General features: G+C 46.0%; 1 protein-coding gene across 2 annotated transcripts in view; it reads left to right on the forward strand.

Annotated features, from left to right (window-relative positions):
- Positions 1–15398, forward strand: part of LOC1269461 (cyclic AMP response element-binding protein A) — a 95442-nt gene that overhangs the window by 69505 nt on the left and 10539 nt on the right. For both annotated transcript variants that reach the window (XM_061655814.1, XM_061655815.1), the window contains one exon: positions 6246–6474. In XM_061655814.1, coding sequence (XP_061511798.1) covers positions 6246–6474 — 229 coding nt within the window. The remainder of the gene's footprint in view (positions 1–6245; positions 6475–15398) is intronic.

Here is a 15398-nt window from a genome sequence, read left to right on the forward strand (position 1 = left end):
CAGTGTTCAGTACAACTGAAATGCGCTTGCGACGGGCGCTTGGCAACAAGCAGAAGGTGAAATGGAACTGAACGCGTTGGAAATTGAGTTTTATTTTATTGTTGCTAATAACATGGCTGCATCCGGCTTATGGGTGGTTATGTTTTATGCGCTTCATAATTTGTTTTGAGCTTTTAATCAGTTTAATGGTATGGTAATAATTTTTAAAGAGTTTTAAATTTCCGTGAGAATAGCCTTTCTTTCTCTACCATATTCCTTGATCTTCATTTTGGGGAAGCAAAACACACAATTATCGCCCTTCGCCCCATGTGTGTGAGTTATGATTCGGTTTTCCGTATTACATCGAATGGAGCGAAAAATGTGTCATCAAATCAATCTGCAGCCGTGTAGTAATGAAGATGATCGTGCAGTTTCTGCTGGGTGCAGCTCGCTATGAATCGCCCGTTGCTTAGCGTATTGCCAACCATCCCCTGTATGGAGCGAGCGTTTGCTTTCGATTTTAGACAGTAAGTGAATCACAAGTGAAAGATAGATGAGGACCGTTTGACATTTGACGGGGAAGAGAGAAGGGGGGTGGCCCGCACGCTCAGCCTGTGCTCCAAAAATTGGCAAACTCGTTTCGCAGCCACATAATGGAAAGGTGCCACAGCACGGTGAAAAATGATGCCCGCGGCCTAGTCTGGTGAGAGGCGATTTATTTAAATTTTCGCTTCATTTCGTGTACGCTGTAAGCCCGGATTTGTTTTTTTTTTCTTGCCAGAGGTTGTCTTCATTCTTGTTGTTGTTTGTCACAATTCCACCCCTTTCGCCTTCGTCGGATTCTGAAATGTCAACACATTATGCACTCTTCAGCTCAGTTGAAGGTACACACAATTTGCAAATGAATGGGAACGAAGCGGCAGCTTCACTTTCAATGTTAGTTTGAGCGTTTTATTTGTTGTGTGTGTATGTGCATCTTCTAAGTTGCACTGTACGTTTTGGGGAGCCTTCGTTGTGCCATCGTCATGATGGTCTATTATTCTTCCGTTTCCTTTTTTGGGTAGATTACTTGTAGCGTGACGGCCGGCAGTATTCGATGCGCTTCATGCATTAAACGCGCATGCAAACGCTCCACACGGTGGCCGAAAAGGAACCTCAAAATTGTTCAATATTTACACAAGCTGAAGGATTTCTTGACTCGCTTGGCCACAGTTTGCATCGAGTGACGTGAATTCGTCACCGTTCTGTCTACCAAAACTCAAACTTATTGGTGGCCAACACTAAGGAACGCTTTGGAAACTGTGATAAAAAAACCGATGAAAGTGAGATTGAGTTTTGAGGTTAAAATTTGGTTTCTCTCGCCGCTACCGGTCTTGCCGTTTCCCCCTGAGGGCATACACTCGCAACATTATTGCGTAAACCTTTCATTTCCCTGCGTGAAAGAAACACCGAAAACACAAAAACCGATTGATTTCCTCTCCGTGTCGATACAGGCTGTTTCTGTCACGCTCGGGTACGATAGAGCGGATGGAAAAATAAAACACCTCCCGTGTTTTCAAACACCACGCAAGCCCGGTGTGACCGGAGATTGCGGATTGTGTAATCGTGGATTTTTGCAAAACACAAAAACGACCCGTGTAAGAAACCGATTTTTTTTTTTTGGCGCACACACTCGGTCTGTAGCTAAAACTGTGTCCAGCTTCAATTTGGAAGTTGTGGCCGCTTTCTGGGTCAAATGTGAAACTGTTTCGGGGCGTTAGGATTTCGGGCGCGTCCTGCGCGGGTTCAGAGAGCCATTGGCACACACACACACTCCCTGGCTCTTGGTGGTTAGGTCACTTAAGCCCTACGCTTCAGCGAAACAGATCATTTTGGGCCCAATCATCGCCGGAGCGCGTAGGGTGGGGCAAGCCCGGAGGAAGCTCAGTTCTTGACAGCAAGAGAAACAAGATCACTTAGGGCGAGACTCCACCCCATGCAGGGTGGTTGGTTTTGTTAGGTTCGCCGATCAATACGCTCGCTTGGTCCCGCCTAAGAAGGTGAAATGGATTGGGCATAGCGCTAGATAGATCGTGCTCGCGCGGGAGGGATGCAGAAGGCGCATGCATGCAGTTTAGGAATTTGCGTACGTCAACAAGGGGCAGACCGACGGGGAAGGACGTTGAAGCGAGGGGTGAAATAGTTCAAGCAGTGAAAGTCACAAAACGGCCGACAAGCGCGTTAGACGCGGCAACACGGGGATTTTTTTCTAACACGGGGTTGCCTAACGTATCGTTTCGCAAAGTCGTTTGTCATGGTTTCGGCACGGGAGGGCGAAATGTAGGCGAATTTTAGAAGGTGTGTTTGTGTGTGTCTGTGTGTGTGTGTGTGCTTGTTTGGTGGAATTGATGAGGGTGGTTAGCATTCTTTCATACCCTTTCCTATTTAACCTTTGAACGGTGCAAACGAAGATTAATTTCAGAAGATAAATAGAAACCGTTCACTTGAAATAGATTGAACGTAGCATCAGCTCTTCGACGTCTTTTTTCCCTTGATATATTTCATATTATTTAATCAGAATGACACTGAACGAGCATCATTATTATTTCTCAATTCCACCATCCTTAAGTAGCTCATTGGAGCTTCCGGTTTGTGACATGATGTGCCTGAAATTGCCCTCCTTCTCTAAAGCAATCCTGTAACGAATGGTTTAATTTTGGAACCATTTTATAGGCATGAGAAAAAGGACTTTTTTTCCTTTTTTTCCTCAACAAGAAACTGTCCTTCACGAGGGAGAAAAAAGGCACAGCAAGATCTGTTTTAAATACATTCCCCCTTTTGAAGCAATGGAGCGCTCTTTCAACAGCGAAACAGGACGAAATATGCCGACCAATATCACCGGCCCACCTCGACCCGGCAGTCACGCACGCAGGTATCGATTAATAAGATTGTTTTCTGCCTCTTTAATAATCATAATCGTGTACTACGCACTAAAATAATAAGCGATAATCGGTTTCGGTATTTTTCCACGCCGCGCTGTGCGCCCCGGATCATTTCGGTTTCGGACGGCCTTTTCGATTCTGTTTGCTTCGTTTGCCTTCTTCACGCTTCTGCCTCTTTTCATCGCGGTCGGATTTTTTTTTCAAAATCCCCATCCCGAAAACACGATCGATTTTAAGTGCGGTAGTTGAACAGCGATAGCACTTTTCTTTCACCGATCGGAATGGAACGTGTGGAAGTAAAAAAGAAGAGGGAGAAGAAAGCGAAGGATGATGAGAAAATGCATACCTTCAATGGGCACGCTGGGAAACGTCCACTGGTTGAGTTACAAAAAGTCACGCACAGTGTCCTCAGCGTGTAGAATTAAACGGTGCCTGTCTTGAACAAAAAAAAAAAAACTCCGGAAAAGGACAGTGCTCGTTTGAGATTCTTTTATTGCATTTCTTGAGCCTTTGCTGTTCGATTAATGCAGCGGTCCGCAAGTAAACGGAGAAAGAGAGAAAAACGAAAGGATCAAACACGGATATGCTGGAGATATGGGAAGAGCAAAAGTTAAAGAAAGGTGTCGAGGAAAGGAGAAAGAGAAGAGAGGGAGGGAAAAAAGCAAAAAGCCATCTTTCCCCTGTGCCACACAAAGTGCCACAAGTTTATGCGTTGCGCATAAAGGAAACTGTAAAGGGCTCGTTTGTGTGCCGGTCCGGACCAACCCCGAAAAGGGCCACGGCTCCGCGGTGAAAGGAAAGGATCTAGATAGTGCAGTACGTGTGTGTGTGTGTGTGTGTTTACAAAGGGGTGGACGACGAGGGGACGGGGGGTGTGCGGGGATAAAAAGGGTGATAGTGAGCGCAAAAGGGATATCAGGTTTGGAAAATGAAAGTAGTTCTACCTGTTTCGATGTTCGCGGCAAAGTGTCGCACCGCACCGCCATCGATGCGGCGTTACGCGTTATCGAACTGCGCTCGGATGCACGTGTGAAATGGGTGGAATGGTGGTGGTGGTGGTGCAAAGGGCGGACAGCAAAGAAGAAAGGTAAACACAAATGTGCGACCTTTCCTTTCTTCAAATGGAAATGGCTTTGTTCTGATGGTACGCGCGCGCATTTTGGAGAGAGGGTTCGACCGATCGTGCTTTTCTCGGTCGCGATCGGCCTTTTGAGCGTCTTTGCCTGGGGAATAAAGTAAAGCAGCGGATGGTCTTGTCCACAATAAAACACAGTTTCGATTGAAAAAAAATATTAGAAAATGTTACTGTCTGAAAATAAAGAAAAGCAAAATGAAATCAAATAAAAGGTTCGTCGCCGCTTGAACAGTTCAAATCGTTCGTTTTAATTCCAATTTAAATGCACTAGCAAGCAGCAACAACGGACGTGAAGTCAATTAAATGAAGCTGTCGGTGAGGGGAAATAAAAAAGCCGCCCTTTTGTTGTTATGATTAGCAGTTCGTTCACATGCAAACGGACGGAGTCAAATCAGTGTTTACTCACCTCACAAGGCAATAAATAGCGAAGGGATGGATGGGACCTGTGAAAATGATGAACAACCATGCCTCACGAATGTGCAGTGTGCTCCCGTTTAAATAAAAAAAAACTGGGTCTCACTGGGAATGCATGGGAGCAAATTTGGAACCAACAGGTGCGTACAGAGAAGACCCGTTTCGGTATGGGACCAACCCTACTTACACCCTTACGTATGCTAATGATCGGGTTTGCCGCCCCGCGATAGAAGGTTAATTTGTTTCGCTGCTGATGTGCGCTTAGAATGTTGCTGCAAAAACCGGGACGGGGAAAAAACCGTTTTTCTCGCTGTGAACATTAATGCTCGATGCGTATGTTTTCCATTCTATTTTTTGTGTATGTATGCCCTTTGATTGGTATTTAAAAGCAAGTGAAATAATACAAAAAAAACTAATACCCTTTGCCCGGGAATGCGACTGGGAATGTGGCCGGGAATGTGTGCGCTCGCAAGGGAAGGGAATACACAACGCCGTTACCGTTACCCATGCAATACGAAACGTCTTTTCCTTCTTCACAAAAGGACCGGTTCCACTCGCTCTCTTTGCCACGGGGTGGGGCAGCAGCTGAACAACTTAATCTTGGGGCTGTTTTTTGTTTTAAGCTAAATCCATCATCATCATCATTGCCGAGCCCTGCGTTCTGTTGCCCCCGTTCGGGTGCAGTAGTGGCGAGGGGCGCAAAGGGAAAGGAAAGTGCATGCACGCACTTTCGAAAGCTGTTAAAGAACTTTCAAAATCATCGAATCTACTAAATCGTTTAAAATTGTACGCCAACCCTCGCTCGACGTGCATTGAAGTCGTTTGATCCGTTTTCTTTTTGGGTGGGAATATGTAACAGCGATTTGTCATACGGCCCACATTCCGATTGTGAGGATAATTATTTCAAAAGCCATACCCGTACTGGGTGGCTGGAACGAGATCGATTTATTGTACAGCGTACACACACAAAACGATAGACTGCAGCGAGCGCGTAAAGAACGAACCCCCTCGATGCGATTCGAGAGACACTTTAATTGATGTTTAAGCTGTCCCGTGGGGTTTGAATGTTTTGTGCTTGTACCGTTTGTGAACCGTATGCAGGGAGAATGTGTGACTTTAGGAACGGTCGGAATGTTGGGCCACGGGTGGACAAATTACTTTGGGCGCCAGGTGATGCCGCGCGACCAGAGCAATTCAGCGCGATCAGCTCGATTGGAAGTTGATCAAGCGGCCGTTTAACCGCTCATTGCGCTTCCAGAAATGGAGCGTTTGTGATACAGATCGCTCATAAAAGGCTGAAATTGATGGCAGCTATGTGACGTTTAAGGCGCCGCGCTAAAGATGAAAGAAACGGCGATGGGAGTAAGCTCACTCGAGTTGGTGCTGCTTGAATGAAACAGATCCCCTCTTGAAGATTGTACAAGAATGGGCTCGCTCGATGCACCTTGCGAGGCGCTTCCTCTCCTTCTCTCTTGCTCTCTCTCTCTCTCTCTCTCTTTCTGTGTTTACTTTCGTGCGGCACAACTTCAATCGAACGATACATTCAACCTGCACCCGAAGATGAATAATTTATACGAATGCATACGCGAAAGATGGCACGTGAGATCATCGAAGCGTGATGGCAGCATCTCTGACCGTTCCCGTTGGCTTCCGGGAGCACTCCAAACAGCAAGCACTCACAACATCATTTCCATACTCACTTAACATAATGCAAACAAACAGTGCTGTTGTTTTGTTTTTGTTCGATTCAATTAGAAACTGATCGTGTTGTATTGTGTTCTCCCAATTTCCAACAGAACCTCCAGGACACGCTGAAGATGTCCAACTATCCGGACATCCAGGACTGGATGGATCCACACTCGAAGCTGCCGCCGGTCATCCTGAACGACAAGCTGATGACGGACGCCATCATCGGGACGTGCATGCCGATCAAAACCGAACACTCGTACAGCCTCAACTCGGACGGCGATTCGCTGCCGGACACCATTCCCGACTCCCCGCACAGCCTGCAGAACAAGATGGATGGTAAGTTTGCTGGTCCCTAGAGCGGTTGCCAGTGTTTCCGGGTACTCCGGGATGTGATATACTCCCCCATCAGCCTGGGGCCGGCTTTACGTAATGCCCGGGTACGGGATGGCTGGATGCGATCACTTGAATCAATATTGGCATTTGTACAGCACGCCACACTGTCTTCGCCGTGTGTTGCTCAGCACCACCGCAACAAATGGAGCAACTGTCAACTGAAGCGTTGGGTTGAAGGCTTACAATGACGTACACGGGAGCTTGTCAAGGCTTTTTTGTTAACCGTGCATGGTCTCTTCTTCCTCCCATCGACTGTTCTAGATATTAACGCTCGAAGCTTCATTCGAGAGGCTGCCGAGAGAGGAAAGGATGGAAAATATTTGCCCAAGTGTGCGCCTTAAACCTCATCTCGGTAGTACGATTAGATACAAAACGCAGCACGCTTATTCTCCGAATAATATTCGATCTGGTTAACATTTTCGATGGTCCCGCTTGGGGATTTTTTTGCAACCTTCCACTCCCTTGTTTGTTTTGAGTATCTAATACCCTAGTCGGTGCTGAAATGTCACTTCATTTGTCTAAGAACTGATTGGAATTAGGTCCTAACAGACGATTAGGTGGAAACGTCTGGCATGTTTTGTCGTGTGGCAGGTCCTCCAACAAATGGTTCCTCTGGAAAGCATTTGCAAAAAGCATGACTGCTTTGCAAGGCTGCACGCGAGATCGATTGCATTGCTTCCGGTGCTAACACGTTCCAGAGCTGCCTGAGTGAGCTTCAAACTTGAGTGAGGGAGACAAGGATTGGTTATTTAATCCCAACACGGCCGAAGCTAGACGTCGGAGTTGAGGTTAGGCTGTGTGGTTTTGCTTCCAACAGTCAGCCGGAGCACCACTATGGGCAAAATACGACAAAACAAGGAACAAGATTCTCAACCATCTGATCAAACAGTGCCTCTAGTGTCTCTTGGGCTCTGCTATGCATATTTGTAGTACCGCGACAAGGTTACCAATCCAAAAAAAAGGCGAGTGTCGTTAATTTGCTCAACCCATATTCAAGGTTTCCGAAAGTGAGAGTGTCGATATCAAAACAAGAAGGTTCTAAAATTTTCAACAATTTTTTGTTTTTTGAAAGACATCCTGAGCACATAGTGCTCAACGGCAGCAGCACTTTTCAAACCCGGATAGGTGAATGAAACGTTTTTCTCCCCAATGTCCTCGTCATTCCCTGTACAGCAGAACCGTTAAATCGGGGAGCTGAGGTTGTCGAGTAATCGGTTAGCCGGAATGCGATTACAATTATTTAATAGCGACTGAAATGCAGCAGCCCAGCGAGGTGACTAATAAAGCCGGCGGCTGCAGTGACATTAAGCTGCTGTTTTGTCGGTTGGCGCTGCATGCGGTTACCGGTTTGGTTTGGCTGCCATGTCTGCACACACACACGCTGCAGCTCAATTGCAACTGGGAATGGGAAACTCTCTGGTTGTTTGGTTCGTTTGCAACAGTGTTGCAGCGATGATGAAAGCTCGATCAGCTCCCCCGGGGGCCACGATCTCTTAGCTCGCCCCTTCTTCGGCGTCTTGCGCTAGCCGTATCCCTCGAGACCTCCTTAATGCCAGATGAGATGTTAATTGATTGTACGGATGCTTTGTGGAGTACGTTCACGACCGATCAGCATCACGATTTACGAGTGGCGCTAGAAGATCCAGTAGGGAGAACTCTTCGCCTGGGAACTAACATGAGAAATTCACTCGCAGTGTATTCCCTAGCCACAGTTTTCTTTTTTTTTTTTGCGTGAAGCCCCGGGATTGTGGAGGAGTCGACCCTAATCGGCGTTTGAGATCGAGCCAACCCGGGGGTGATCGATGTTTGCATTGTTTTGGCTCTGTCCTAGAGTGGCGCACGTTCCTTTTTATTTATTTTTTCGTCCATGTTTAGGATTATGTACGTCCTGTCCTTGGCTTGGTAAAGGGGTATCCCCCTCGCTCAGCATCTGGATGACTCAGCATCGGAGTGTGTAGCGGTCGTGGTGGAAAATAAATACATTACGCTATCGGTACGATTGCAATCGGATCGATTCGTTTGAGCCTGGGAAAGGCCCGTTGCGAATTGAAACGCATGAAGTTGATCGCAAAACAGTCCCCACAGCAGTACCGTGTGTACTCAGATTGAGTCATTTTCAACCCCCTTGATTTGGGCGATCCAGGTGGCGAATGTGAATAAGAAATTGGTCCGGCCGAATCAAGCCCGTGCGGGTGTGTGTATGTGCGTATTGCGATCGAAATGCGCTTTCTCGTGATCAGCGGTTGATCAGCGAAATATCTTGCAAGTCTCGGTGCCCCAAGCAAACGCACAGACGTGATCGGTTTGACAAATTCAACAACGTCTCCTTGCGCTCTCTTTCTTTCCCTCTCGATTAAACGAGATGTGGGAAAAGTAAAGCAAAACAAAAAAAAAACAAAGACAGCGCGTGTGCTCTATTTTGTCTTACTGCTCCGGCTTCTTGTTGAATATGTTTCACCTCACCTCGGCCACCCGTCACCTTAACAGTCAAAATGTCAGTGACGCACGTATGCTGTGGAGTTGGTGCGGTGCGAAAGTTGTCTTAAAATGTCATAATAGTCGCCCAACTTGTTCCGCGATAAATGAAACAGGATAAGAACGCACGCTCACAAAAAAAAAAATCGCCCCAAAAACTTGCGAATAATGGTACATAGTTGCCAGGAGGTTGGGCGCCTCTAGCCTCTCTTTGGGGTGCACAAATCTTTCTTCCAAGCGCATGTGGCATTAACAAACAATTTGAAAGTTGAACTGGCATTATTCAAGGATAAGTAATGCAGGCAAAAAATGATGTTTTTATTAATGTCGTTAAGTACAAATTGCAACGCTAATCCGCGGCCGTTGTTTGGCATAGACAACTATCACTTCTGATTCTACAAACAGCCAATTAATAAAGCTATAGTGGCGTCAATTTGTTTCCTTCTGCAGTTTAACTTAGCTGTTCTTTCCTCAGCCAAACGTTTTATCTGCCAAAAAGAGGAATGATCCAATTGTATTCGCGAGCCTCGTTGATCAATGAATCTTAACGTTCCAAACTTTTGAGCGCAGCTTAATGCGCATTCGCACATTCGTTTGCGCGAAGATAATGCACGTGCTCGGCATCCCGAACAGTCGAGGGGGTGTGTGATCGTTTTTCTTGATTCGTTTTCGCATCGGTTCCGCTACTCTTCCGCATCCGCCACAACCATTTTACTGTTCTCTCATGCCCTCCGAATGCGGGGAAGTGCTCTTTTTTTTTTGCTCTTCTATTTGGGCCACTGTTCGACCCGGCAACGGCTAAATACCGCTACAATGTAGAGAGAGAGAGGGGGCGTCCAGCTCGTGCGGCGTTCGTCGCTTACCATCTTAGCGCAAGCCCAACGCTCCCCGAAACGACGCAATTTTCGCTCAACTTTATCGACAAATTGGATATATTGGACAAGAGTGTTTTCGAGCGCTTTTCCTTTTGGGTCGTTTTTTTTTTTAAATTTTGGATTTTGTTCCGTCGTCTTCTCGATCGCTCGGATTTGGTCGCGAAACTTTCGAACGTACGTGTGCGCGACGCCACTTTAAGCTCGGCCCAAACCCAAATGTGACAAACTCGTTAAGGGGGGCATTAAACGGGTGTTTGTGCATGGTGCGTGAGAAATTTGAATTTGAGGTTGGCTTTTGGCTTCTTGTGTTTTATTTTTCGCTTTTTTTTCGGTGGGAGATTTTCGATTCGGTGCAACCAACCGGAAGTAAGGGAAGGCTATTTTTGGATAAAGTGTTTAAGAAAAAAAAAAAAAACTCGCAGCACTGATGGCAGCGTTTTATCCAATCATTGTGTGACTGCTGTACGTTTTATTTCCTGGTCATTGCTTGAAACAATATTTAAGAAATGCAGTAAAAAACTATGACCTTAAACAACTTAAAACACTTACAGTTAATGCTTCAAATGTGTGTCTTAATTGTCTTCTTAAAGGGTTTACTTTTGTTTTAGAATCATAAAACCTCTTCCAGTTCAATGAACCTAACCTCCCGCTCCTATTCCCGGCCGCTTTTCCCAGACTCACGCCGGCTCAGGCGCCTTGGAGGGCGTTCGGCAATGGAAGAGTGGCATAAAACAATTCGCACAACTCGCACTATCAGTCGCGTTGTGGCACTGACATTTATGCCCTTTTCGATTTACCAGTTTTCCTTTTGAAACGCACTACACACTCCCCAAAATGTCACTCTTGTGCCCACCCCAAATTTGTGCAGCCACAGACACAATTAAGTAAAAAAGGCAACACAGCTGAGCGAACCCCGCGAATGGTAAAATCTGAAACCAATTTGCTTTTGATGCGTGAAGTGCACTTTTTTTTCATTTTACACTACGTGCGAAATTTTAGTTATTTGCCCAGATTTTTTTATTTTGTTTTGGATGGAGTTGTATGTTCAAGAAAACAAATAAGAAGCAAATGAGTGAAAAGAATAAAAAAAAAGTCGCGAAGCAAACTCGTTTCGCATTTCCCACCCGCGCGGACCAGAACACTCCCGGGGACTGCCGGTCTTTTTTTAATGGCTTGCCGGGAGGGGAGGTAGGCGAGGGCAACCGGAACACGCACCCCGCATTAAACCCTCTTCCCTTTACCCCAAGGCTCGAAATTGACTCGGTTTCAAAAGTGAAAACAATAAAACTTTTCGACAAGATTGCATAACTTATTTGCGAATTTGTTTGCTTTGCGCACATGCCGCCCCGATTCTCTTACCCGGTTTTCCTTCCCCCTTCTCAAGAGTGGGGCTGGTTCTGAGGTCGATTGAATTATGCTGACCGTAAGCAACATTTCGCGCCACCACCACCAGTCCCAGTCCCTCACTAAGGCCTCGCGCGGCGGAAAACGCGAAACAAAACTTGTTCCTGCGCGCAAGCGCGAGCCCGACGCGGTTAAAAGATTTTTGGGTTTAATTCTCCTCGTTTTTTTTTTCAACCACTCACTGTCGCGTTTCGCACAGCTATGAAACTTTTATTTCATACCATTTGTTGTTTTGTCTTTTCGGCAAAAACCAGAAAATCGGGTATACGCACTCACACACACCTGAGAAGCGAGCATTTTAATGGCTTAGCAAATATGTTAATGAAGTAGAACGGAGCATTTGCGTTGGGAAGCTCTTTAACCCTTTGCTGCGGCAGAGTGCGTCCGCGCCGCACTTCCATTGACGCGCCCTTTCTACGCCATCGTTCGAGCTGTGCTTTATAGTTTTGGGAATATTTTTCTTTTCACGTATGCTAATAAGAATTTTGAAGAAATCAGAAATTGCTTCTTAGGTTATTTTTAAATAAAAAATGCGATCAAGTCCGATCATTAGCCGTTGTGATAAGGCGAAGAAATGACGCTGCTGGGCAGGAAAGTGCTGGGAAGCTCCGGCAGGCAAACGATATCGAGAGCCACATTTGACAGCTTACAGCTCTTTTTTCTGCTCGAACAACGGGCGGATGCCTTTCTGCGTTTGTTTTATTTTATTTTTTCAATCAAGTGCCCCTTGTTGGGGCCCCCTGCCTAACGATGGCTCGCGTTTGACAGGTTTATTGAGGATTTTATTGTAGCTGTGTGTATGTTTTCGGCCTTTTCGTTTTAGCGAAAAAACGAACGACAACACACACAAACAAAAAATAGTAATAAAAAAAAAGCTAAAGTACTGTTATGTGCTGATTGTTATTTAATGATTTGCTTTTCTGTGGATTCCACGCGCGTTTCAGAGGGGGAGAAGATACATTTGTGCGTCTTGTAAGAAGGAATGATACCGTATGTTTTGAAAGCGTAGTATTAGGGTTAGGAATATCTCCCTTTTTGATACCTTAAGTTCTTGATCTTTTTTCTCTTAATTCAAATATTTTTAGCTCAATTGTATCCGTACCTGTTCAACGCACCTGAAGTGTGGTAACAGATCTTTCCAATGAGCATTCACGCATTTGAAATGTTCTACAATTCTGATGGGATTCGATTTCACCAGACTGACCTCAAACAATTCAAATGACACCAGATAGAGACATTTGAGTAGGCTTTATTGTACTCTCTGTTGGATCAACCGCTCAAAGCTGACAGTCTGGATCTGGGTGTTGCTTCAACCAACCATCCCATCCCAGTAACTGTGGGAAGGCCCACAGTTTCTTCTTTAGATGGTCTCTCTACTCAACACTCAACTTCGATATGATAGTTATGACTTTACCATTTCTTTCATTGTCTATCCGCTGGTCCAAGTGCCGTGTGCTGATACGCTTGGAGGCTAATGCTTGTGTCCACTGGTGACACTGGTTCTCAAACACTTATTCCCGTTTGCGCGTAGAACTTAGAAATGGGAGAGAATGGTGGTTAACTCTTCCTAGCTCTTCTTCACACCTTCCCAGCTTCCTAGGAAAATGGAAAGGTAGCCGCCACAAACAGAAAAGACGAAACAAGGGAAACACATTCCCTCCGAGAAGTAATTTTAAACACACACGCTCAACGCACCACAAAAAAATTGACATAATTTCTGCGCTTTCTTCCCAGGTATTTGTTTTCATCTCAAATAGCGCTCCGAGTGCTCCGGGTGCTCCGGGGCACCTTAGCCCGTAGCCGTTTATGTCTCACGGATCTACGAGATTGCATTGATGTCACTATTGGGCCCAACGGTGAGCCACACTGATTGCTTCCCCTGGCGTTTCTTCTCCCCCTGTTCTTAATGTCGACATCCGTGTGGTTTGCTAGGGGTGTGCGTGAGCACCCTTTTCCCTCTTGCTGCCTCCACTTCAATGAACAGAAATAAAAGCAAAACCGTTGACGCCGTTCTCGAGTGATGCTGAATGAAAATTCATTCATGGAATAAAATAGCACAAACCACTTCACTGCACTTGGGATGGATCCATTTCACTTTGGGTCGCGCGGGCTCTCCTGACCGCTCACCCGGCGCTGTGAAGTGCTCTCGTTTTTTTTGCCTTCCCTCTCTGTCTCTCTTTCTACTTCCCTCATCATCTCCTCGCGTTTTTGCACACTATCGATTCACGATCTTCGATCGCAATCTCTTCGGCGCTGGAATTGCTGGAGCAAATGGTTTTAGAGATCGCGATCTCGAAAGGGGAAAAAGAGGGTTCGTCGCTTGCTCGCCCGCAGCAAGGTAACGCAGCGTAACCCGTGCTGACAGACGACGGGCTCCAGTAGGTATGCGCGGTACGAATATTGAGTCATAGCTCATAGATTTGAAGGCACACAAACACACACACACACGCACGAATGGGAGTGTCTGAGGATCGTGATCAATCGTTCCAGCCATCCCCGAGCAAGTCTATCGAGAGGTGTTGCGTGTTGTTGGTGTGTGGGTTTTTTTTCTATGCTCGTGTTGATATTTTCAACCCAAATGCTCGGGTGGTCCCGTCTACGGGGCATTTGTGGAAGCATTGTAAACGCTCCATTGATTTATCTCCAAACCGAACTCCTCTCGATACACAATGTCATTGAACCTTCTTCTTCTAGGGGCTGCTGCTTTGAATAGCAAAGAAGAAGCAGGCGCAAAAGGAAACAAATCCTCTTACGCATTATAATTGCTGTCCGTGCCAGGTCGAACGTTTCTTTGGCAGCGTGCGTGCAGCGTGGTGGTGGGACGTCTTAGCACGTGTTTACAGCCAATTAAAGACATAAAAAGTGTCGCTAAATGACACACACACACTCTGTGCGTGGAAGGAAGGTAATGGAATGGAGCAGCAGCGGGCTTCGAGTATGATTGCTTTTAATGCTGATGATCGAACAGGCTGTGGTGCGACGGTACGGCCGGTTCAGTTCGTTTCAGTACCTTCGCACGCACATCGAGCGATAAAGTCTGACAGATCAGCCATTTAGCAGCGCTTAAGATGAATTATGACGCAACGGGAGAGATTTATTCATGCCCGGTTCGGCGTGAGGTTGTGATAAATGTCCGAAAGCGTTTGCCATTCCAACTGTTGGGTGTGATGGAGCTCGTTAATGTTCTGCCAATGATGTGTGGAAGGGTTTTCACAAGTCACTGTTCAATTTGTGTATTTCTTTTATTATGGTTTTCTCTATCCTGCCATTTGTTTTTGTTAATATCATGTTTTGAATGGACTTTGACACTTGTTTTTAGGTCCATTTGGTTCGTTTATTATTTCCTTTTTCATTGTATTGGATGCATTCAATTTCATATTATATAATAAGTATCATCCCTACAGCAATTATTTATGTTATATCTTCATATAAAGGAGTGTAAAGATGCTCTTGACATTTTTATTGATTTAATTGTTTCCAACACCTGCACACTCACTAGCCTCGCATGAGGAAATACAACCGTGTATGCTGTACTATTTGTCCATATACACCCCTTCCCATAGCCCACAATCAATCAAACATCTTGCTGCGCTGTCCTGCCGTTCCCGTAGCCGTTCCGTTCGTTGTGAAATGGTCCGCTGGAGGAAGAGCACCACCCAGATCAACCAGAGCAGTCCGAGCCCAAGGCAACGATCACACCCGCCCAAGGGAAACGGCGGGTAGGAACCAATGCAATGGAAATGATAATAATTGTACAGCCGCTGCACAGTACCATGCATGATTTATCTGCAGCCAATTGCATTTGTCACTTCCATCATGTTTGCCGGGCGTTACCGCTTGGGGCTAAGGCTGGAAAAAGGCCCGGGGCGACGAAGGGCGACAAACAGCTCCACATCAAGCGCATCGAGATTATGAAATTCTGAGCACGAGACCACGAGCGGAACGGACAGAGAAAGGGAGAGAGAGAGAGAACGAAAGAGAGTGCGGGCATGATGGACGATTTGTTACATCGATTGCACGCAACTGCACTTGCACACAGTATACTGCCTGGTGCGGTTTCGCATCGCTCTAATCCACCTTCCACGCTCTCCCCCTGCAAATAAGTCATATAAA

The sequence above is a fragment of the Anopheles gambiae genome, chromosome 3 (assembly GCF_943734735.2).
Source record: "Anopheles gambiae chromosome 3, idAnoGambNW_F1_1, whole genome shotgun sequence".
Taxonomy (NCBI): domain Eukaryota; kingdom Metazoa; phylum Arthropoda; class Insecta; order Diptera; family Culicidae; genus Anopheles; species Anopheles gambiae.